General features: G+C 42.4%; 2 protein-coding genes across 2 annotated transcripts in view; both read right to left on the minus strand.

Moving 5' to 3' along the window:
* Positions 1–5804: 5804 nt before the first annotated feature.
* Positions 5805–9569, minus strand: LOC104954988 (class E basic helix-loop-helix protein 40). The gene is made up of 5 exons (XM_010782211.1): positions 9154–9569; positions 8969–9032; positions 8625–8732; positions 8062–8185; positions 5805–7860 (listed from the first exon to the last, which is right to left on the minus strand). The coding sequence occupies exons 1-5, from the start codon at positions 9222–9224 to the stop codon at positions 6953–6955; spliced, it is 1275 nt and encodes a 424-aa protein (XP_010780513.1). The 5' UTR covers positions 9225–9569; the 3' UTR covers positions 5805–6952.
* A 2041-nt stretch (positions 9570–11610) lies between these two features.
* Positions 11611–23936, minus strand: part of LOC104955082 (inositol 1,4,5-trisphosphate receptor type 1) — a 77495-nt gene continuing 65169 nt past the window's right edge. Inside the window, exons 51-59 of the mRNA XM_010782314.1 lie at positions 21945–22120; positions 20540–20704; positions 19628–19817; positions 19416–19508; positions 17673–17812; positions 16774–16939; positions 14603–14763; positions 13614–13775; positions 11611–13167 (exon numbers count right to left, since the gene is read on the minus strand). Coding sequence (XP_010780616.1) covers positions 13081–13167; positions 13614–13775; positions 14603–14763; positions 16774–16939; positions 17673–17812; positions 19416–19508; positions 19628–19817; positions 20540–20704; positions 21945–22120 — 1340 coding nt within the window. The 3' untranslated portion in view covers positions 11611–13080. The remainder of the gene's footprint in view (positions 13168–13613; positions 13776–14602; positions 14764–16773; positions 16940–17672; positions 17813–19415; positions 19509–19627; positions 19818–20539; positions 20705–21944; positions 22121–23936) is intronic.

Genomic DNA, 23936 nt, shown 5'->3' on the forward strand with positions numbered 1-23936 from the left:
AAGTCATCCAGTGCTTAAAGCACCGCCTCTGGCGGTCAGTAGGGACGAAATAGAACGATAGTTACGGCTGTAACTACTGGTTCATGACCTAACAGTCGTAAAATACACATTTAGGTAACATGAATCCAATATANTGTGTGAGACTGAGTGAGAGTAGAGGAGCACATAGTTTATCTCCATCTCACCATTTCAAATTAAAACAGCCACTGTGACTGGGGTGAGAGCAGCATTAAACATTTTAATGCATATGCACACACAGAAACAATTAAGAGCTAATCCCTTCCTTCAGTCAGACACACACACACACACACACACACACACACACACACACACACACACACACACACACACACACACACACACACACACGCTTGTCCAGTTCAGGTTAATGAGTTTTTCCCTTCCTGGGGCTCAGCGAGGGTGCAGGTGTGTGTGTGTGTGTGAAGGTCTGTGTGAAAGTGTGTGTGAAGGTCTGTGTGAAGGTGTGTGTGAAGGTGTGAAGGTCTGTGTGAAGGTGTGTGTGAAGATGTGTGTGAAGGTGTGTCCTCGGGTCAGAAAGACAAAAGGCACTCAATGGTATAAAAGTAGAAAAGTGTACGATCAGCTCGTTTTTATATTTTAAAAAGTGATATCATGTGATTGCAAACATGTTAACACACAAAAGCAAACATTACAGAAAACCGTTAGAATAAATATCAAAACTACTATTTTGTGTGATTTGACTGGGTATGATCACTGCCCATCAGCTGCTTCTGGAGAGAAACAAACCATTTTAGGGTCGATTTGAGACGTTTTGAATCGATTCTAAACCCCAGAAGTTTTGGGGATTCGCACTAAAGCTGCCTTTTCTCTTGGGGAATAATAAAGAGTCTCCTCCTCTAAAGAGCATTTGTATGAAAGCGTTTCCTCTGTGTCTCCTGCAGCCATCATGTATGTAATGGGCGCTCTGGGCCCTGCAGCTGGATATCTTTTGGGAGGCGTCCTCATCGGATTCTACGTCGATCCAAAAACTAACGTGAACATCGACCAGAGCGACCCGCGCTTCATCGGAAACTGGTAAATATAAAATATCATGAGGATGTTTACCATGTGGTGGACATTCTTGAAATGAAGTAGTCTTTCTGGTTCTTTAATCTTTTGCAAAAGAGGCAAACAACATGAAGAGCAATGTCTCCACAGGAACTGCTCAAACTGAAGAGAGAGCTTTTTAACAGTTACAATAAATACATGCTTAGACGTTTTGAATCCATTCTTAACCCCGGAGGTTTGGGGGATTTGTGCAAAAACTGCCCTTTCTCTTGGGGAATAATAAAGACCATTTGATGTTAAATAGACGACCCTATCAGAGCACAATAGACCCATGACGACCCTATCAAGTGCTGAGATCTACTGTCTCTGGACATGTAAGGCTTACAGAGTTGTATTAATGATATGTTAAATATAACATCATAGCATTCAATTATCTGATAATCATAATTTCCATTACAACCACTTTCCCACTCCATCCTAACACCTCCTTCTGTTTCCTCCTGTCACTCATTGTTTCTGACAGCAACGTTTCTGATTGGCCCGTGGGTCTAAAGCCCGCCCACATTTTATTAATGTTGTCATGACGCAGCAAATCTGGATCAGCTCTGTTGTTCCCCCGTTTTTAGAGATGTGGGTACGGAGGAAAAGAGAGGGTTTGATTTCCTGACACTTTGAGAGTCTCCTGACACACCGGGGACACACCGGGACACACCGGGGACACACCGGGGACACACCGGGACAAACCGGAGACACATTGATGTAGAGAAGACATCACTTTGAGAGTCGACACACCGGGGACACATTGATGTAGAGAAGACATCACTTTGAGAGTCTCCTGACACACCGGGGACACACCGGGTCTCCTGACACACGGGGACACACCGGGGACACATTGATGTAGAGAAGACATCACTTTGAGAGTCTCCTGACACACCGGGGACAAATTGATGTAGAGAAGACATCACTTTGAGAGTCTCCTGACACACCGGGACACATTGATGTAGAGAAGACATCACTTTGAGAGTCTCCTGACACACCGGGGACACACGGGGACACACCGGAGACACATTGATGTAGAGAAGACATCACTTTGAGATTCTCCTGACACACCGGGGACACATTGATGTAGAGAAGACATCACTTTGAGAGTCTCCTGACACACCGGGGACACACCGAGACACATTCATGTAGAGAAGACATCACTTTGAGATTCTCCTGACACACCGGGGACACATTGATGTAGAGAAGACATCACTTTGAGAGTCTCCTGACACACCGGGGACACACCGAGACACATTCATGTAGAGAAGACGTCACTTTGAGAGTCTCCTGACACACCGGGGACACATTGATGTAGAGAAGACATCACTTTGAGAGTCTCCTGACACACTGGGACACATTGATGTAGAGAAGACATCACTTTGAGAGTCTCCTGACACACCGGGGACACATTGATGTAGAGAATACATCACTTTGAGAGTCTCCTGACACACCGGGGACACATTGATGTAGAGAAGACATCACTTTGAGAGTCTCCTGACACACCGGGGACACACCGGGGACTAGGGATGGGTACCGAGAACCGGTACTAATTCAATACCGGTACCTGATTGGACGGTATCGGTATACCGTTAAGCCGCTGGACAAACGGTGCTGCTATCGGTATATCTGTTACGTCTACTTCCTTAGTTTAACTTTAAACCATTCTGGTTGGTTGGGAACCCTCATNGGCTGTGGGTGACACAGATTGGTTGTCTCTAAGGGCCCGAACACCCGGGACGGTCGAGAACGGGGGGGCCGAGCTCATGTCAAAGAGGCGGCATGCCAGAAGAAATGGAGGCTTCACCCTGGAGGTGGTGAAGCAGGGTCTGGCTCAGTTCGGGAGAGCAGAGGTGGACCTGTTCGCAATCGGCGACAGCAACTGGTGCCCTGTGGTTCTCCCTGGGCTCGTGGACCACCACCTTGCGGGGTCGACGCATTTGCACTCGAGCCATGACCAAGGGAGCTGCTTTAACGCTTTCACGCTGCACCTTATCCCCCCCTCCTGGGGGGTTGAGGCGGGAACAGCTGTCACTCATCCTGGTGGCCCCAGATCGGCCGCCTGGTGCCGTGGTACGTGGGGTTAACACCAGACGATGGTGGTCAGTCTGGGCGATTCCAAGGTCTATGGAGCGCTGTCAGGAAGACAGGTGCAATAGGGGGCGTTAACCACTCTGGGCCAACCTCTCCAGGCTTGGGCTCCTGAGAGGCAGGCTGGACAGGTGGGCTGTCTGACGGGAAGTTATTCAGACTATTCCAGGCGCAAGAGCAGGATCCACCACAGCCTGTTACAGGCCAAAGTGGCGGGTTCCGCGCGATGGTGTGAAGGAAGGGAGTCTAGAGCCTTTGTCGTGACGCTGGGTTATTCGTTACCTACTTACAGGTAGCTGGTGGACGCGGGGCTTGGTCATTCAACCATTAGGTGACGCCTAGCAGCCTCGTCCTGACATGAGAGAGTTTGGAGGCAGGTCAGCCTTCAGTCAAGCCGCTTATGACGCAGTTTTTGCAGGGGGTCAGGAGGCGCGCCTTGTAGTGCGCGCCTCGCCCGACAGTGGGACCTGGCCGTTGGTGCTCGAGCTCTGTCACAGAACCATATTGAGCCTCTGGAGCTTTCCTCCTGAAAGCACTGTCATGGAAGACGCATCTGCTACTTGGCCTTGACTTCTGCCAAAAGAGTGTCTGAGTTGACGCCTCTGGCGGTGCACCCAAGCGTCCTGGTTTGATCGGGTGACCGTAGCGGGGCGACACTCAGGGCACGCTTCCCCCCTTTACTCTTAAAAGTAACTGAGAAAGCGTTCATTCAGATCAAGGGCTATTCAGTTAGGTGACTTTATCCTCCACCCCATGTTGGGGGCCAGGGAAGGCTAAGTTGCACCTCCTCTGCCCAGTGCGGGCGCTAGCATGCTATGTGAAGCGCACGGCTACCATTAGGCCGCACTGAACAACTGTTCTGGCTGTGCTTGGGGATGGGTGTGGCTGCTGAAAAAGCTCTCTCCAAGAAGCCGCCTAGCAGCGATGGCTTCTGCGAGTGCATTACACATGCCTATGGACGGGCGGGGAGAGCCCTCCCCACTGGGGTCCGTGCACATTCTACACGGGCTGTGGCTGTGTCAACAGCCTTATTCAGCGGCGTGAGTGTAGAAGATATATGCACAGCGGCGTCTTGGTCTACGCCAGGCTCCTTCATAAAATATTATCTCCTGGACATGTCTGGCTCCTTCTCGTCGTCTGTGCTTGCCGAGGCAACACATGACTGGTGAGAAGGGGGGTGGTTGTGGGTCAGCAGGTGTCTGACCCCCCCCCCCCCTGGACATAAAGCACTTGTGTTTTCCCATGCTCCTGAGGGACTCAGGAGACATGGTGCGCAATCAGTCTGGAGGCATGCTGGGAGAGCCTTCCTCACTATTGTCCATGCCCACTCTACACGGACCGTGTGTGAGTGTGGGGGACGTGGTGCACTTGTGGTTTCCCATGCTCCTGAGGGACCTGGGGAACATGGTGCGCGGTAGGCTCCAGACGGAGTCTCCGCGCAGGTCTTTTCCATGCACACTCGGGGATGGGAGGAAGTGGGGATGCAATGGTTTTTAGCCAAAGCCGGTCAGGGACGGTGTGGTGGGTCGATGTTGTTGGATGACAGGGCGTGTATACATCGGGGCTCCGCCCTCTACTGGACTCTATGGGTACAGTGGGCGGATATAACAGGGGGTTACGTATTGTAACCCTAGTTATATAAGCACAGGCGGAGCCCTCTACCTGGGGGCCCTGTCTTTCCTAGTCCGCTCGCTGAAAAGTGTATAGGATAGGATGACAGTCGGGAGGCGTAGCCGCCTTATATACTGTGGGACTGCGCGCGCATTCAGGTAGGCTCGCCCCGATTGGCCGGCTAGGTTTACGTAAACTCAGTAGGTGAAAGCACGCACAGCATGATAGAGAGTAGTACCCATTAGTCCAGTAGAGGGCTCCGCCTGTGCTTATATAACTAGGGTTACAATACGTAACCCCCTGTTACATGGTATGCCTCGTAACCAACTACTGAGATGAGCGTTAAAATAATTATTTGACTGTATAAATGTGTTTAACTAGCTGGAATAATGGGGTTTCTCGAGAATCAGTTTAGAAGGAACTAATGACATTTAAAATGCATGTCATGGCCTTCAGTTTATGTGAACAGGGTAGACAACACTCCAACAGCGCAGAAATGATAGTGGAAACAATAATAATATGAGTTTATGATGTTGCAGGAGACCTGGGTAGAAATCTTCAGCATGAGATAAGCCTTGTTGATTGTAGGTGCACTCACATAGATAATACATGTGATTGCACAACACAATACATGTTGTTGTTATTATAAGTTGTATTTCTTTCAATGTATGCGTTTACAGTGCTGGGAGTGTAAAAACAGTGAGATGTTGTAATTCTGGGATAATAGCATTTTATTTTAAATCGTACATATGATAAAAAAAAAAGAGAAAATGTCTCTCAGTCCAGGCTGTTTACAGGCCACAGATGGATCCTGATCATTGCCTCATGTGATTAACTCAAACTGTTTACACTCACATGTATTTACTTGTTGTGTGAGTGGGCGCAGACGGTTAATCAGCAGGAGAGCTGGGCTACAGATCTGCCATTATATAAGTGTTCCCTGTGACATGAATGTTGTGGCGCTGTTAAAGAACAGATTGCATTACAGTTATTCACTGATATGTTCTCCTTCTCTTTCACATACATAGTCAAAGCGTTTTTCCACAGGAAAAAAAATACTTTATTAAAACACTTATATAATGTATACCAACATTTATAGACAAAATATGTACATCAAATATCTTTCATGTAGGTTCCAAAGTATAACATTTCAAGTACCTCTTTCTATAGAAAACTAGTCTTATGGTAAGATGTTTACATTCAACTTTCTCTTCTCCACTCTCCTTTTGAATCCAGTATTCATACAAAGTACAGAGAATAAACATCTTAGATTTATCAGCTTTTCACAAGTAAAAGGCAAAAGCAAGAACAAACACCAGGTTTGACTTGAGCAGAAACAGATGTTGTGTATGCAGACCAGGTCCAGCACAGTGCTACAGTGTGTACACAGTTCTGAGTACACGACGTACAATTGTCCACGCTCTGCCCCCCCTCTGTTTCTCCAGCGGGCAGAGTGCAGTAACAGGTATCAAAAATAGAAATGCACAAGAAGTCTATGAACAATAGTTACAGAAAATCCATCTCAAAGGTCTGTCAATGAAAAACAAGACTTCTCATTCAGTGTGGTCATATGTTGGCGTGTTCCTTCATCCATTGGGTGTACTTTCTTCGGTGCACACTTGAAGAAACTCCTTTTTTTTATTATCTTATGGGGCCAGTCATCATAGTGTTTGGTTTAAAGGGCATTCTCATTTATGATAATGATGACCTAAAGGGAGTAGGCAACAAACCTTGGATGAAAAATGACTGCTAACATTTGGTGCAACACTTTCTAAAGTACAAATATGGCGTGTCTCTATTGCAACAGCTACAAGGGTGATGCATCGGTGTCTTCAGCGTTTACTTTCACAGCAGCATCTAACATTTCTTTCTTTACATTCATCCAAGTGTCTGTGTGTTTGTGTGGTCCAGTTCATGAGATACATTTGCACTGATTAATACCACTGAGCATTTGACATTCAAACAGAGCGTTACATCCTCCAAGTGTGGACGGATGTTGCCCTATCCTCCATCTCTTCCTGATCATTTATCCAGTTTGCCGTTTGACCTCCAGGATGAGGAACAGAGGACAGGAATGAGAATGGATTATGAGAAGGATCAGTCATGTTCTCATTCCTACTGCCGTTTCTGCTCCGAGTTACAAGAACAGAATCGTCTCTTCACTCCTGTTTGTTCTTATGTCTCAGTCTTTGGTTTCCAGGTTGATGGGTGGTACCTGCTTTAGTGCCTGAAGGAGGGCAGGGGAGTCCATGGGGGTCTGAGATATGGCTGGGGCTGGAGAACCTCCCCTCTGAGACAACACAAACTGAGGTGGAGATGGTCTTTCACTTGTCATAGACGATGCAGAGCCTCCCATGCCAGGGTAGAGCATGGGCACAGCCCCGGGGTACCAGCATTTCTCCAGCATTGGCAGGTAGGCTGCAGCAGAAGGGGGGATGAGGTAGAAAGGCATGCAGAGGGAGTGAGGAGGAGGCTGGCGGTTAGGGGACACGTTCATGTAACTGCCGTAACTGCAAGAGGACGATGATGTGGATGATTCTCCACCTGAGAGCAGCTCATCCTCAGACGACTCCACCCGGGGTCGTTTGTGCTGCGGCTCCTCGTCCTCCTGCTTTATGCCGGAGTTCTGCGTCCCGCCCAGGCCTCGCTTCAGCTGGCTCTCCTGACCGTATACATCTGGCCGTCCGTGTGGCCTCTTCTCCAGCTCTCCCCCATAGCCGCTGTCTGTATCCGTATCGCTGCCACTCTGCTCACTGCTCATTGGAGCGTACGCCCGCTGGATGACAGGCACACAGTTCCTCCCATAGCCCTCGCTGGGTTTAGGGGGTGAGCTGGTGGGCATCTCTTTGTGCAGTTGGTGCTGGTGGTATGCAGGGGTCTCCTCGGGTTGAGGGCTGAGAGGAGTGCGGGGTCGGACCGGACCTTGCAGCACCTCTGCGGCTACCTTGTGAAGGTGATTGATGACATGGGATGGCGTGAGGTCTTCATCCGTCTCATGATTGCCAAGAAACTGAAGCATCTCCTTGGCACACATGTGGAAACCAGAGCGGAACATCTCCTCTGACTTTTCCTGGTTGATAGACGGGTGCTCTGTAAAAACAACAAGAGAACACAGTCAGAATTGTTGCAGTTTGATATGGTGCCAACTGCCAACACTATATCCCAAGTCACTTATTAGCCTGTAGCTCTTCAGCATTCGGTCATTGTATATTTAACTTGATAATTTGCATTCTGTTCAACACACCATCCTCCTGCATGTGCATTTCTGTGTGCAAGTGATCTGCAGCTTACCAATTTGCATGCCGTTCTGCAGAGCGTGGATCTTCTGCTGCTGTTGCTCCAGAAGAGATGTGAGGGCTTTCACATGCTTCAGTGTAAGCTCTAAAACCACAGCTTTCTCCAGATGGCCCAGAGTCTGTCGGAAACAAACACAGTCAGCACATACTCATCTATTATATAATACATAGTCTATGCTCTACTGCTCCGCTACACATGCTCTTAGTTTTCTCATCACCAAAACACTACAGCAGCAATCATAAAGGACAACATAATCAATAAGAGATATTTAACATTATAGAGGCCATATGTAAAAGCAACATGGATTCCTGAGCATAAGGTTTATTGCAGTTATTTTGTTTTTTGACTGCATATTAGTTTTAAATTCCCAAGTTTAAACATTTACAAATGACAGGAGACATCCTCTTTCGTTTCTTCTTCTTTTGTACATTCTTTTCAGTTTGGACTGTCCTTTACTGACGCACACATGATGTAATACCACTGAACAGCCACTCGATGGTGCATGCAACTCAATACAGTGCATCCCATTATCCCTTCCAGCCACAGCATGAACTTACCGTGAGTTTCAGGTGCTCTGGTAATAAATCTTTTAACTGAGCGATGCACTCGTTTATCCGGTCACGCCTTTTCTTCTCAATAAGTCTGTGAGGCAGCTTGTAGGTTTCCTGCAATAAAAGAAATTGCCATGATTGTTAAATTCAGATTATCTGAGAGCACACAGTGATAGTCTTTTTTATATTTAGAAGCTCCGATAGGGAGGACTCCAGAAGTTATTTCATTGCAGAAAGTAGGTCAACCATTTATGGGACTACCAAAATACTGCAAGGCAGATCAGATCCTTTATCAAAAATATATGTTGTTAAAATGTAACAAGGTAGTAAAAGGCAAAATAATATCTCACCTTGCTCTCCTCTCCTCTCTTCATTCCTCGCCTGGGTTTATAAACATACATCGGGAAATCCATCCTAAAAACATACGGAGACAGAACGGTTAGGTATGAGGTAATGGTTTGGTGAAGTATAAGGTAGAGAATAAATAACATATCAAGTGCGTTTAAGGAAAGCATTTTTTCAAACTATAACTTACCCTTGCATGTCCGACAGATCAGCCTGGTGTTTGGACAGAGGAGGAGGTTGTGCGCTGGGAATTCGCTCCATTATTGTTATTCCAATTACGCAGTAAAATCGAGGCACTCAGAAATAAAAACGAATTTATTTGTGCGTGGTTAAAAAAGTTGGAAAAGAGAAAATGCACTAAAATGCCTTTTAATATGTGCAAGATTTGTAATAATTTCTTATATTAATACCAATCGTACTAATGTGTAGGTTATTTTGCTTGTGAAGATGGGTCCAAGTTAGTCCCTGCGATGTCCACGCTGTGGTCCTGCCGCAGAAGGAAGGTAACCCTGTTGGTGGCGCGTTGGGAAAGTGAGGGAGGACAGAGAGACGAGTTAGATAAACCCTCTGACTCTCCGCTCCGCCTGACCTACCTCTGTCACATGAGGCTCACGTGTTAAATGGCGCTGTATCCTCGGCGGAGGGACGGCCCACTTTCTACAGATAAGGAGTCTCAGTGGGCGGCAGGAGGCCTACGTCAGAGCGCAGGGCGGCGCCTATCCGATCCCGTGTACCTCCATGCTGAAGTGTATTGAAACAAGGCTGCATGCGCCACTGCTCGGAGAACGTGCTGGCAGTGAAAGAGTGAAGGACTTCAATGGGCTTGGAGCACGAGGCGAGAGGGAATGGCGCCAAAAATACATACAGTTACACCATTAAAAATACTATAGTATGTCTATAGCCTATACTATTCATTTGCAGGTTTATTATACGGCAGTAATGCTTTATGTCATCAAGTACAATGGAATCCATATAGTGTTTTCTAATGCATAGATGTTTAAAATATTTAAATACAATCATATTTATACTCAACATTTCATTGATTATGTAGGAACAATATCAGTTTATAACACACTGTTACTGTTGTCACTTGTTGCCAACTCTCTAATTTTATTATGTTCACTTACATTTTATAGTGCTGCTACTCATTTTTGTTTTGATTGATGTGTACTCATTTGATTTTCTTTTATTAATGTGTGCTTGCCTCTTTTTTTAATGTTAGTCTTCTACTCTAGTAATCGTAGGCATCTTTGTATTTAGCCTGCACTGTCCAATTGCTTTTAAATTGTAAATGTCCCCGCTGTGTGATTCTGACTATTTATTTTCCTTTTAAGTTCTGGTAGAACATAATACATGATAATATTTGATAACACTTTCAGCATAGATTAATATTTAGTACATTCAGAAGTATTCTTTATCAAAAAGTGTGCAGCAGGCAGGTGCTGAGGTATTAACAGTGTGTCCAGGGCGTGATAACCACGTGTACTTGAGGGTATGATAGTGTGGAGAGGGTTTGTTGTGATGAGGCGGTGCCAGCTGTCACGTTGATCTCCTTATGGCACCAGGAGCCTGCTGAGTGCGCCGTGCACATCTAGCTCATCCAGCACAAGGCGGCTGCACCTGTCTGCTGCAGGCTATACGCACTGATCACAAACATACCCTCTCATAAACGCTGATTATCAGAAAGTAGGCCTACATTTTGTTGCAACATCAAACGTTGTATTAACACAGGATTAATCCTTAATTTTGTCATTTTAGGGCAATAGAATAATATCTCTTTACACTCTAAAATGTCTTCAAGAAATTCTCATTAACAATATTCTTCTGTAAAATAATAGGATAATGAAGTGGGCATAGACTTTGATTATGTACTAACAATTGTAACAAACACATTTTTCAGCCTGAATTAGACCATTACAGTCCTATAACAGCTTAATGACCTTTAATCTAATTACACTGATACACAAACAGTTCATAAATGTCATAGGTAAACAGTACTTTGAGTTACAATGGTCTGAATTGTAAATTGTGAAGATTGGCCCTTTTTTTTACTGTCAAATTGAGAGCCGCAGAAGGAAGGTAACCTAGTTTGGATTAATGACCTACTGAAGCCAGAATTATAATGTGGTTGGAGAATTATTTTATAAGTCTATTACTGAAAGCCGGATGAGAACCAGGAATTCCTGAGTAAATGAAATATAAATAGGATGGTATATAGGAAAACAACGATGGAAAGCCCCTTGAAGAAAGTCTAATTAGATTCTAATAAAATCACGACAATGGCACCTTTGTTTTAGTTCAATCATTTTGTAACCATAATTGTATCAGCATAAAGCTAAACAAAGTCTATATTCAGTTTTTTATATTTACTGATAAAATGTTAATTTAATTAATTTGACACAAGCTTGAGCTGCTCATAAATGTTTCTGTAATAAATGAGCCCAATGACAAATATATTTGATTGGTAATGTTGTTAAAGGTGTTACAATAAGCCATTTCAAAAATACATTTCAGTTGAGCAAATTCTCTTTATGTGATATAAGCTGTATTTATAATATATTGTCAGTCTTTCAAAAAAGTCAGTTTCTAAATTGAAAAACATATATGATCAGTCGGTGATGTGATAAAATCCAAATAGTTCAAGTTAAACTAAAACTGTGCAACCTCTGTTGATGCTCAACATGCCAACATATGTCCTCATTATAAGATAAGGACACTTCCTGATTTGTAGACTACAGATAAGATTTCATCTTCCATCAGTTTCCTGTGAAGCTCTTCATTCATCTGACTGAAGCATTTTATTGTCAATTATGTGTTGGTCTTTGCCTGGACTTACAAATCAATGCAGATACTCTTTCACACTCGGAAACAGATTATTTTACACACTTGTTTATTTAAATAGACTCCAACAATGGAATGTTTCATTTCAGACACAAACCATCTATTAATATAAAAGTTCAGTTTGGTCAAGCAGCACTCCAAAATGATATCTATTAGATTTCTCTATTTTCCCCTCACATATGCTCAGACACGCCAACAGTCATTCTTTAGTGGGTCTTTACAAAGTGACGTAACAATCATTTGCGTGCTACAGAAAATATCAGTGCTTTAGGACTAAATGAATGAAAGGAAGATTACATAATTCAGTGCAGAGAATAATATCTAATTTAACCAACGTTTCTCCCAAAATCCTATACATTTGGTTCAACTGTACGATGTGACTTCATGTCACTTCTATTCCTACAGTACAACATGGAGCCAGCTTCAGAGGGAAGCAGTCACATGATTGGCTCCTTCTCTACAGTGGGTCTATATCAACATTTATAATTGTAGAAAAGTTACTAAGAGGTCAGTATGTACTCCTAACAAATGTAAATGTCTCCTCAGAAGCCTTTCTAATCGTAAGAGCCTTTCAATGAAGACAAGTTGTACTTGAGATTGCAAAATATTGTGAAAGTGATTATGAAACTTTGCAAAAAACATGTTGACCTCTTTGGGATTGTGGACAAGTGTTGTGTGTCTCCATATTTGAAATAGAAAATAGAAAATACATATCCCAAAATGGTTAATTCTTATTGGGAAAATCCTGTCATGTAAGTATTTATGTTCCTATCAGCCAAAAGCTAAATGCTAAAAACACGAAGGTTTTGTCCTCATATGACATGAGTTTGCTGGAGCACCACTGATGATAAACATCCATTACAAGGCTACTTGGGAGGATTACACCCCCAGGAACAATGGCTGACCTTTGGCATGGTGTTAGTATGATACAACGCAGAAGGCATTTGGGGTAGTAAAGCTGAATTCAGTGTTTTCATCTCCTAAACCCACAGGACTCGCTTCTCAGGTCCCGAGGCACTTGGGGCACACTTCGCCCACACAGACACATCCACACTACAGTCCGCGAGTAACATACTCAAATAACTTTCGCTTCACCCAGACACTCAGAAGCACGCATGTTGTAGAAACACTTATTGTAGGAGTCTCTGGTGAAGTATACAGTCAGACATTGACCTAAATACATACTGAAGACGGACATCATTTGGCATTCTCCTGTCCAACATGACGTGCACTGACAGGAGTGCTCAGGCACTGGTGAAACTGGCCCCAAGGGCCCTCAGGCAGGCTGCTGGGGATTGATGTTCATGTGAGGAGGATGACCAAGAAGACCAATCCGTTGCTTCTGCTTCCTCTGCTCCGTCATCTGCACAGGGAAAACGAAAAATTGTAGTTTTACAGGGTTTTTACATTAGGTAGCTTTATGGTGGTTGGTAGGCGCGTTTTGTTTATTTTGGAACGAGTCAGGCTAGCAATTTCCCATTCTTCAAGCTAAGCTACGCTAACTGGTTGCTGGAAGGGGCTTTCAATTTACAGAGGTATCGATTGCCACATCCTAATAATTTAATACTCAAATAATTATTGTGGTGGTAATGTAATGGTAATTGTATTGATATTTATAAAAATGTAACTAGTCCTTAATGGCCTTTCCTGTATACTTGTTCATTAAACAGCTTTGTGGTTGTGAGTAACCACAGTACTAGGGTGTAGGTTGTCAAAACATTACCAAAGGCTAAATGAATCTGAAAAAAGGTTCAAATGTTAGTGTATAACAAACTGAGGGCGTGCATGATTTACTGTCACACTGTATACCTGCTCCTTGAGCTCAGTCAGCTGTCCTGACAGGTTGCACACCAGCCTCATGGTGGACTCCAGCTTCTCCTGCAGGTTCCTGATTTCATTTTGCTCCCCCTCTGCATCACTGCTCACCAGTGACATGGCTCGCATTCGTGGGAACCAGTCCAGGTTGTGCTCCTGTGGTCGACCAAGCACATACACCACTGACTTCAGTACATTTACTAGGAATTGTTAAAGTTACGTCATGTCAAAAAAGTATTGGTCATTTTAAACAGGAGCTTATTTGGAAATCAAGGGCTTGAATCTGATTTCACGATGGCATCAGTCTGTTTTTGAAGAAATAGGCCTGCATGGTATATTGCCACAGGAGTAACAATGGGGAGTGAATGATCTTAGACCAAGCAAATCCCGTACGACGAATGGAAATACCAGCGAACTGACCAACGAATACTTATCATTCGTTGATCAGTTTTAGGGTTACATGGAAACTCATGTAACGTCATCTACTGTCTTCCTGTTTGCCTGCACAAGTCTGTTTGCGTGATTACATTTGATGAGCGGCATGTCTGTCAGTTGAGATAAGAAAAGAGGAACACATTAGTGTTCAAATGTGTGTGAGACATGTCTGTACAGGTTTACCATTCTGACTCCAAAGCATTACCTAACATCGTTACTGTAACAGAAACGTGACACAAATGTAAAGGCCTATCTGATTGTTCATTCATTCTGCATTGCTGCACCAGAACAGCATCTACAGAAGCAGCACAGGCACACAGAATGTCCATACAAATAAAAAATGTACAAGGACGAAATATAGAGCATCAAGCTGTGAAGTAACTTAGTGGACCGGACAAAAGTTTCCGTGCTGAAAAACATGTTTTTTTACTATTTGTATTCCCTGTAGAGTCGACAACCATCCTGTTGCTCCTGATCTCATTAAACACATTAGGCCTGCACTGAAAAGTGTGTGTTTGTTTGAGAGTGTTTCAATGCTTTTCATTCACCTCGATCATTTCAGCCACGTAGCTCTCGGGTCCTGTGTATTCGGTGGAGTCTTTAACTTTTACCAGCACAATAAAAAAGAGGTAGTGCCACATGTTGTGCTCCTCTTTGAAGTGCTCTTCAAAAGTCACCGTCTTGTTGTCAAACTTGTCCCGCTCCAGACCTGTAAAAGGGGGAATAACAAATGTTTTAATGGCACAAAGTTTGAAAAGTAGCTTTAAGAAAAAAAAATGGCCAGCCTCTAGAGTAGCAGTTTCTGATGTTTGTGAGGGGAACATGAAACTTTGTGACGAAGTGTGAAGGTGACAAGAAAATATGCAAAGTAAATGAAAACATGTATTCAAGTGTCATTGAGTGTAAAGGTCTCATTTACAAAAGAAACAAGAGAACAAAATTACATATTGGGTAAGTTTCCCTATTTAGCCCACCAAATCTGCTTTACAGATTTTTTTTATAGATACTGCCTCAATTAAGGGGAAAACATCAGAGATAAAACAAAAGCCTTATCTCTCATTTTAAATTTCAACAATATTGTTGATATTATTATTCCTTTTCCTGTCTTCAAAAATGAGAGATGTCACATTGTTCCCTCCCTGTACAGACGGCATTCTTCTATCCTGTGTGGGCATGAACTGTATTTCCTTGTCTTTTAATAATTTCAAAATAACTGAAAATATGGCTAATGTCAGGATATAGTACACATGTAGGCATACAATAATACTTTTATAATATATGACTAATGCAATAACATTGATACCTAAATATGTTTTTTTATAATGAGAGTTAAGGCACTGATTCATCAGAACAAAGAGAAGGGAAGGGAATTGTTTTAAGCTCAAAAGGGTGAAAACATGTATGATAAAATCAAGAAGGCTTTATGGTGAAATTAATGAATATGTGTTTTAAAGACAGAGTACTTTAATCCAAATACATGACATTATTTATGCCTGATTTCCTGAACAGAAATTATTTTAGCTACGGGTACAAATGAAACCATGGCAGGAGGTTCACATCATAATCGTTGGCTACAGACCTTAAAGCCTTAAAACTAATGGAAGATTGAGAGAAAGATCGATGTCTCATAAACGCAAGCTGGAGAGGATGGAGAGCCCCTTAAGCATGCAGAGGTCGGCTCCTAATCTCTGCATCTCCTGTTCCCTTGCGGCTCTTCAGGAAACCATAGAGACGGCAGCTCCCCATGTGGCCTGGCCTTCTTTAACACGAGTGAGTCAGAGGAGCTGCTGGCTTGCTGGGTGACATAATGCTGTTTTCGTTCCATATGTTTACCACTTGTCCCGACAGCCTGACCCAACACGCACAAACGCTCACATACAGCACATCTTCTTGGGCTCACACATATGTACTTTACAGTCCGTCACATTCTCAGCAGCATGGTGTCCTTTTTTTAGGCACTCACAAATATAATGTGCATATAAGGAAATGCAGAGGGTCACACAATAGGCAATGAGTATAGATGCCCAAACATATGGTTTGAAAATGAAGTGTGTGTGAGGTAGTGGGAGAAAATGTGTGTGTGTGAGACAGACATGAATTATGGAGGCGACCAGAGCAGTGGCAGGAAGCTCTCATGACTCAGCCTTCTTTGGAACGACAGCTAAGTGAAACAGGGGGAGGGAGAGAGGGTAGGGGAGTGAAGAAAAACACCATGCACCTATATAGTCCAAACCACAATCACAACAAGAAATCAAACGTTTAGAGAGGGGAATTTGGGAATTAAAGTAACCTAGTGAGACGAGTTTAATTGTTGAAGAGTGCTAATGACGCACAGGAACGTTGCAATAGAGTCATTACAACAACAGAGCACAGACCTATACCAGGCAGACAGGATGCCCTAAGGATTAGAGAAGTCATCCTGGCACTTGGAAGTTAGAGGATGGATCAGAACATGCTGACTGCTTGGCAAAGAGAGCTGTGCCAAAAATAATAAAAGCTAGATGTATAGAGATGAAAGGAAATATGAATATTTTTGTGGATTCGGATTAAAAACACTCAAAATAGGTTGATTTAGCTGAATTCACATTATTGGGATGATTGTGAATATATCTAAAGTTAAAAGATACAGGAACTATGTAGTAAGAACAGATTCACGAGGTTACTATTGTTAGTTAGGAAGCCGACAAATAATTGTATCAACAGATCAGAGAAGTCTTACCGCAGATAAAGCAGGTAGTCTTCAGGACTTCTTCTTTCTTCTGTTTTTCACTCCTCAGGTCAGCAAAGGTATCGATGATAACACCAAAGATGAGGTTGAGGACTATGATGATGACCATGAAGAAGAACAGCAGGTCGTAAATCACTCTGGCTGCAAACAGAGGCTCCTTTGAAAGGAACAGGAAACACAAATGAGTAAAACAGTAACTTCTGCACAATTATTATTTAGAGGCAGTGACTAGAGAACAACAGATCATAATAATTAATATGTTTATTTTGATTGTACAGCATCGACAAGGAGTGAAGTGATTGCCCCATTCCAATGTATGAGCCAAAGGGCAGGTCTTTACATATGTCGGGGGAAATGATCATGGCTCTTAATAGAAAACAAAAAACCACAGGTCTGTTACCTTAGCCAATCAACCAGATGCAGCCTGTTTCTGTCTAGGTCAGACACCATTTAAATAGAGATGTTCTACTTTAAATCATTATCAAATTGAGCTACAATGGACTTCAATGACTTCAAACTGTGCTGTAAGTACATTTTTTCATTCACTCATTTTCCACTTCTAGCTAATCATCTTTAAAGTAATGCTAGCCTAATGCAGTCTCACATATTCAGGCCCTTGTTGCATTATGCTGTTCATACGTGAGCAAGACATTCACATCCTCTTATGACATCATTAGTGGTTGAGGCTGTATTCGGTGGAAATCTATGTTGATGTTCAATTCCCAAAACAGGCGGAGGCAGAGCAGCTGCAAGGAAAAATTGTGAAACCTTTTTTAAAAACAAGTTCAGCGCAGGGTGAGTTTGCAGCCAGCTCACATGACCCTCGCTGCAGCTGCACACACACCTACACACACTAGTAGGGTAAGGCGCCTAATTAGAGTTTCATGTACCTCTTTGGAAGGCTTGCGGAGCACATCCCCGACCCCCCCCCCACTCCTCAAGCCATGACTCAGCACAGTGACGATGCACATTAGTAGAGAGTCGCACGTCCGCTCCATGCTGCTTTCCACCTCAATGTTCTGCCCCAAATCTGAGGAAGCCAAAAGGAAAGGAAATCCTTATCTATTCATTACATCTATAATAAAATGTATATCATGACATCAAAGTACCACTTAGGAAACTTATTGCATTGCTTCAGGGAAAAAGAAAGGTATGATTCAATGCACTGCAACTTATTTATTTTAATTATAAGCTGTAGAATAATTGTTTTCTATAATCTAATAGCATCACATACTGCTACTGCTATTATTTATTCATTATTATCATTTTTATTCAGATATTATGATGACGTATTTCATATAAGCAATCTGTATTAAAATATCCCATACATTTTAATTGTGCAACATTTCAATACAACAGACAACTTCATCAGGCATCGTCAAATTATTAAAGACGCCTGATGATATTTTAACAGGTCAAAAATATCTGTAATCTGTGTATGAGTGGGATTTTATGTCACTGTGTAAATAAGGTACTACTTTTTAAATATCCTTGACTTAGTAGCAGAACCTTTTATCTGTTGTAACCTTGTTTACATGTTTTGGGGGACAGTTTGAAGGCGGTTAGTCGAAGCAAAAGTGTTTTTGTTGAGATGAAATGTACAAATGGCCTTAGTTGAACTTGTTGTTCTGAGCTAGACAGAAAAACAAAGATTAACATTTCTAAAAGATTTATCCAATTCGATAACGTTTGTAGGTCATTGAAGAATAACCTAAGAGATATTCAAATGTTGGACAGGAAACAACATATCATGATCCCTGCTAACTGTGTTGATTATCCTTTTAATGTCTAAGGGAAAGAAACTGATGCTGTTTTTCTCAAATTGGATCACAAATGAATATCACATGAGAGCTGGAGAGGTGACAAGGAAATGTGTGTTAATTGAAATAGCCATTATGTGACAGTTGTCAGATTCACATGAATTAAAGGTGGGGAAGGTAAGTTTGAGAAACCGGCTCGAGATACACTTTTTGTTATATTCCATGGAATGCTCTTAACATCCCGATAGCATTGAATATCTTAAGTGCTTTGAAAACAAATCCATAAAAAAATGTCATCTGTGGAAGCCGTAGCGCTGTAAAAAGCACGACTGATCATTTTAGCCTAAAATAACTGGATGTGCACAAACTTATCTCGTGCCCTCATTGGTCATGTGCGCGTTCGTTGGAGAAGGGGCAGATTTTTCCCGGTTGTGTATTTTCAAATTCTAGCGCACTCGAGCTGGTTTCTCAAAAATTACCTACCCCACCTTTAAGGTGTAAATGATTGTGATGCTTCAGGACAAAAGGAGGTATTGTGGCCTGACAATGCAAAGTAAGATTCACATAAATGATTCACTGATTTCACCATATCAATGTCTTCATTAAATTCTTGCCAGGTTGTTATCTGTATTTTGTCCTAATTTTCAAATATCTACGATAGTCTAGAAAAACCTTAAACCCAGGCTTTTTTCTAACTTTGCAACTAACATTAACCTTTTAAACTGGGATTGGATACTATGTAGATATTGTAAGAATGTTGTTTTAATTTAGTCGCAGGAAATTGGCAGAAAAACAAAGCTTTTTAGGGATTTAAATATTTAGATAAAGACACAATCTTCATGCTGTTAAACCCATTGTTGCAGTATAAATTACCTTCCGGCGGGGCTTCTGTGGTGCAGTTCTCATCATTCCCTCCCTGACACATTCCTGCAGACAGAAACTCACTAGCCAAACTGGCTCCATTTTCTAGAAAGTCGGAAGAGACAGTGCTTACATTTTCTTGTCTGATTAAAATGAAAAACTTAAAATCAATATTCCTTTAGGACTGTTTGTAAAAATGGCAAATGACAGAAGTCTGTCCTCACTCAGAGTTGTGTTGGGGAGACGATCCACCTCCAGGATAAAGTCGTCCTTGAAGAAAATGTATCCAACAATGGAAAACAGGTAGACCAGGATGAGAGCCAGCACAGCGGTGAGCACGATGGAGCGTCCATTACGAGTCACACTCTTGATAACATTCAGCAAAGTCTCTTCTCTGTATACCAGGTCGAACAGCTACAGGAGCAAAGCACATGTTACGATTCAAAGCGATACATCTTTTTCAATTTGTTAACTGTAAAATGTATTAATGGTTCTCAAAAGGAAAAATCTGAAATTGTAAACATGTAAGAAATAATTCAGGTTACAGACTGCTATATTCTATATACAGTTTTACCTGTATTTGTTGCAAGGTGAATGTGAGAAAACACAAAAATGCACAAGTGGCAAGAAATCAATTGGTCTGCTGGATTAAATGCTTGCATTGCTAGCATTATGTGGCTTTTATACATTCTGCTTTTACACTAAATCAAAACAATTTTTTGTCTAACATGCATAACTAGTTTTCAGCATCTTGTAATAAAATAAGTACTTATGGTGTGCTGCTTCTGCAGATAAAGCTGCATTGGCTTATGTAAATGGAAAACATCTTGAAATACTGGCATATTCAGTCTGACACAATATAAAGCAGACCTGAGGCACTGGTGCACGGCACTAAACAGCCCAACAACAAGAAAACAACAACATCATTACAGAACCAAATATGGTCCCTTCTGGCTTGAAAGTATATGTCCTTGAATGCACCATGATGGAAAGCTAATGCTTCATTCAGAGTAAATTTGACACATGGTTTTACTCAGTTAGCCCTTCTGAGTAAGTTCTGTGTGTGTGTTTGCAAAGGTGTTAAAGGATTCTTAGAATGTGTGTGTTCTCAAGTTGTGTGTGTGTGTGTCTCTCACCAGCAAGCTGTAGAAAAAGACGTGGACAAACACCCCCAGAGAGCATATGATGAGGTAAAGGAGGTGGTAGAGGAACTCAACGTCCAACACCATTGCTTTGTAGCCTCGTGTGAAGGTTCCTCGGTTCCCCACGAAACTTATCAGGAAGATGATTTTATTGCACACCTGGAAGACAAAAGCAACTCTGAGTGTTAATAACAAGAATAAAGGATAATCACGGATTGCCTTCCTTAAGGGGGTGCAGGCATGGTAAAAATATTTCAGCATGGTGGGTGTCGTTTTTTTAAGCTCAATGAGGACACACTGACTGTGTATACAGGAACATAAGTCATTGATTTCTCAAAATGTAATGTAAAAACTCAGTTAACACGAGTCCACATGAAAAAGAAACTGACTTCTTGATCATGAGCTCACTTAACAAGAGTGCATGTACAGGATTTATAGTGCAGGGGGAGTATAACTGTGACAGCAGTGGGAAGAGGCATAGAAAATATGAGAAGATAAAAGGAAAATAACACTATTTAAAAACAAAAAATGACTTTTGGTCCGTTGCTTATAAACTAGTTTTAGAGAGTAACGCGTTACTGCAATCCATTGTGACGTGTTGTCTAATTTTCTATGTGATCGCTCTCAATAACCCAGTTTCTTGTGTACATGTCAACATAGAGATTGAGAGTAAAGATGAGTGTGTTTATTTTGTGACTTTATTTTGTGTGTGTGTATGTGTTTAAGAGCACATCTAGAAATCTCTAGCTGGTGCAGGCGTGGTGTCACTCCCTCTTGGGTCCAGTGACGCACTTCACACCCAAAGCACAGCAGGGCTCTGCCAAGGAGAAGTTGAAGGGACAGGGGGCGACACCGCAGGCAGAGCGGGGTGCCAGCATGAGTGAAAGCTGAAAGGAGAACTGGAACTAGTGTGGTGCAAGTTTCTCAGTATTTGAAAGTAGTAGAAAATAGATGGTATGTTTTTAGCCTTTCTCTGGGGAATATTTTTTATTAACCAGACAAACACACACTATTACACACTGGACAGATGAGAACATGTCAAAGTGTCAGCTCATACAAAATAAATGGAAAACATAAACGTGTACTAAGTTGAATCTTGCCATGCAGAGAGTTTTGAGTTCTGCCTTTAAACCAATAAAATGGAAGTCAATTAATTGAATGAGGTGCTCAAACAAAGTGAACAGTTTTCATACATAGTGAGTAGTTATACAGTAGATAATTATGAAAATAGTACCTGATGTTTTTTGGTTTGATTAATACATACATAACCCATTTATTGTTTCAGCTTTACACAATTACATTTCTGTTTTAAACATGCAAAAGAAAACGTCAGCAATGGATCACTCAGAAGCTGGGTAACCCCTGCTAAGTTGCTGAAGAGACCCTTTAGAATACTCACATTGAAGGCACCCAGAAGGAAGAGTGTTGGCTCCAGGCCAACAGAGAAGATGAGACGAAGGATTGTGATGATGACGAGGGCACGGATGCCCAGCGGTTGGGGCATGATGATCACAATGACCATGGTGGCAAAGACTCCCATCCACAGCAGCGCAGACAGGTGGGGATCCAGCATACCTGCTCAGAAATAAATGTAGGTAATAATGCAAATGCAAGCCATTAAGGATACTTGCTAAAAGTGCTGTATTTTAAGGCAAGTTCTGCCTCTCAGGCAGGCCTCAGGCCTTCATTAGTGAGACTTTTTACTGAAAGAGAGCCAGTTATATAACACCCACAAAGTATATGACATACTTTTTGATGTATGTGTGTTTTAAGCTTGAGTGAGAGCCTACCTGAAACTTCCAAATTATCCCAGGGTAAACCCAGGATTAGTGAAAGGGGTTTCATGTAGCAGAATATCACTCAGAATATCACTCAGGCTAAAACACTCAACCAATACAAGAGAGAAAGATGATGAGAAAGCAGGAGGGGAGTACTGCGGGTAAGGGAACTCTCCTCTCCTCCCACCTTGCTTAACTCTGTCTCCTTCCCTCTCTCCCTTCCTCTATATTCCTCTCCCTCCCAATCCCTGTGGAGATCACATGACAGGTGCCACTTACATAACAGCGATCTCTAAAAATACCTCAGCTGAAAGATTCATGAGGGAGCGAGCAGGGAGCAACACGCAGCTCCGGTGATGTGGCAGACTCAACAGGGGCTCTGTAGCTACCATGCACTTCAGTTTAATGATTGTGCGTAAACATCTGTAAAATCCACAGTTGAGGAGGCACTACGTCAAATGGCAGTCAGTCATGCATACAGTCAGAGAACCCTGCCCTGTATCTCCTGCTCTTATCACACTCAGTCTAAAGCTCTGAGCAAAGGAGGGTGGACACCAGTGTGTGTCTGTGTGTGAGAGAGAGAGAGAGAGAGAGAGAGAGAGAGTGAGAGAGAGAGAGAGAGAGTGTGAGTGAGTGAGTGAGTGAGTGAGTGAGTGAGTGAGTGAGTGAGTGAGTGAGTGAGTGAGTGAGTGAGTGAGTGAGTGAGAGAGAGAGAGAGAGAGAGCAGGGGCCCAAAGCCGTAAAAGTGCCTGTTAAAGCAGGTCAAAGGTATGCTGGAGTCTCACGTGATGATGTTTTGCACACAGAAAGAGTTCCAGGGAACAGTCAGCCTTTACTCATGCGGTGCACTCAATAACTAAAGACAACATGTAATTGTTCTTTTGTCACAAAGTAAACAATATGATTGTATGAATTACTGAATATCATATTTAGGCTTACTTGTTTTACTCTGTTATGTATTTTTTGTAATTTGCTAGAAAATCAATACAACTGACCTTAAAGGTGCCACATGTACAGACACTTGAAAAAGGAGTCTATTTTATTATGGCCCTTTAGAAATGACCTGCAGGCTAGACTCAATCTAGACTCCCTCATTTTTCTAACCACACAAATATAATAAAACAATATACATGGGTTAATTTGTTTTATCTGGGTTTGTAAAGAACTAATAATATGAGATGTAGGTAAAGGAGACATTAGTTGTTTTATGATGTCTTAGATTGCATTTTTAATGTCATGAAAATGAAAATGACACGGAGTGCTCCTGTGTGTGTGTGTGTGTGTGTGTGTGTGTGTGTGTGTGTGTGTGTGTGTGTGTGTGTGTGTGTGTGTACACAAAGGAGAGAGATTCTCAGATCCTGCTCCTAATCCTAGTCAGGTATTTAGAGCATTGTTGTAAAAAAGGGATCAGTGGGTCAATGCTGAGGCTGGACTGAGAGTCAGCTAGTCTAAAACTTTATTTGTGTGTGACTTCATCATGTGACATGACTTTACAACTCCTTACTTTCTAATCACTGGATGTATATTCACGACTTAGATTTTCTTAGAAATGAATGCTCCAATTTTTAAATATCACTGCAGAAAACCTCACATCTTTTTCACATCTTTTCAAC

The sequence above is a fragment of the Notothenia coriiceps genome, unplaced genomic scaffold, assembly GCF_000735185.1.
Source record: "Notothenia coriiceps isolate Sejong01 unplaced genomic scaffold, NC01 NC01_scaffold00000496, whole genome shotgun sequence".
Classification (NCBI taxonomy): Eukaryota; Metazoa; Chordata; class Actinopteri; order Perciformes; family Nototheniidae; genus Notothenia; species Notothenia coriiceps.

Coding starts and splice junctions, on each gene's coding strand:
- LOC104954988 (XM_010782211.1), bottom strand. CDS start 9,224: ATGGAGCGAATTCCCAGCGCACAACCTCCTCCTCTGTCCAAACACCAG. Junction 9,033..9,153: donor GATCTGTCGGACATGCAAGG/GTAAGTTATAGT, acceptor GTATGTTTTTAG/GATGGATTTCCCGATGTATG. Junction 8,733..8,968: donor AGAGAGGAGAGGAGAGCAAG/GTGAGATATTAT, acceptor CTTTTATTGCAG/GAAACCTACAAGCTGCCTCA.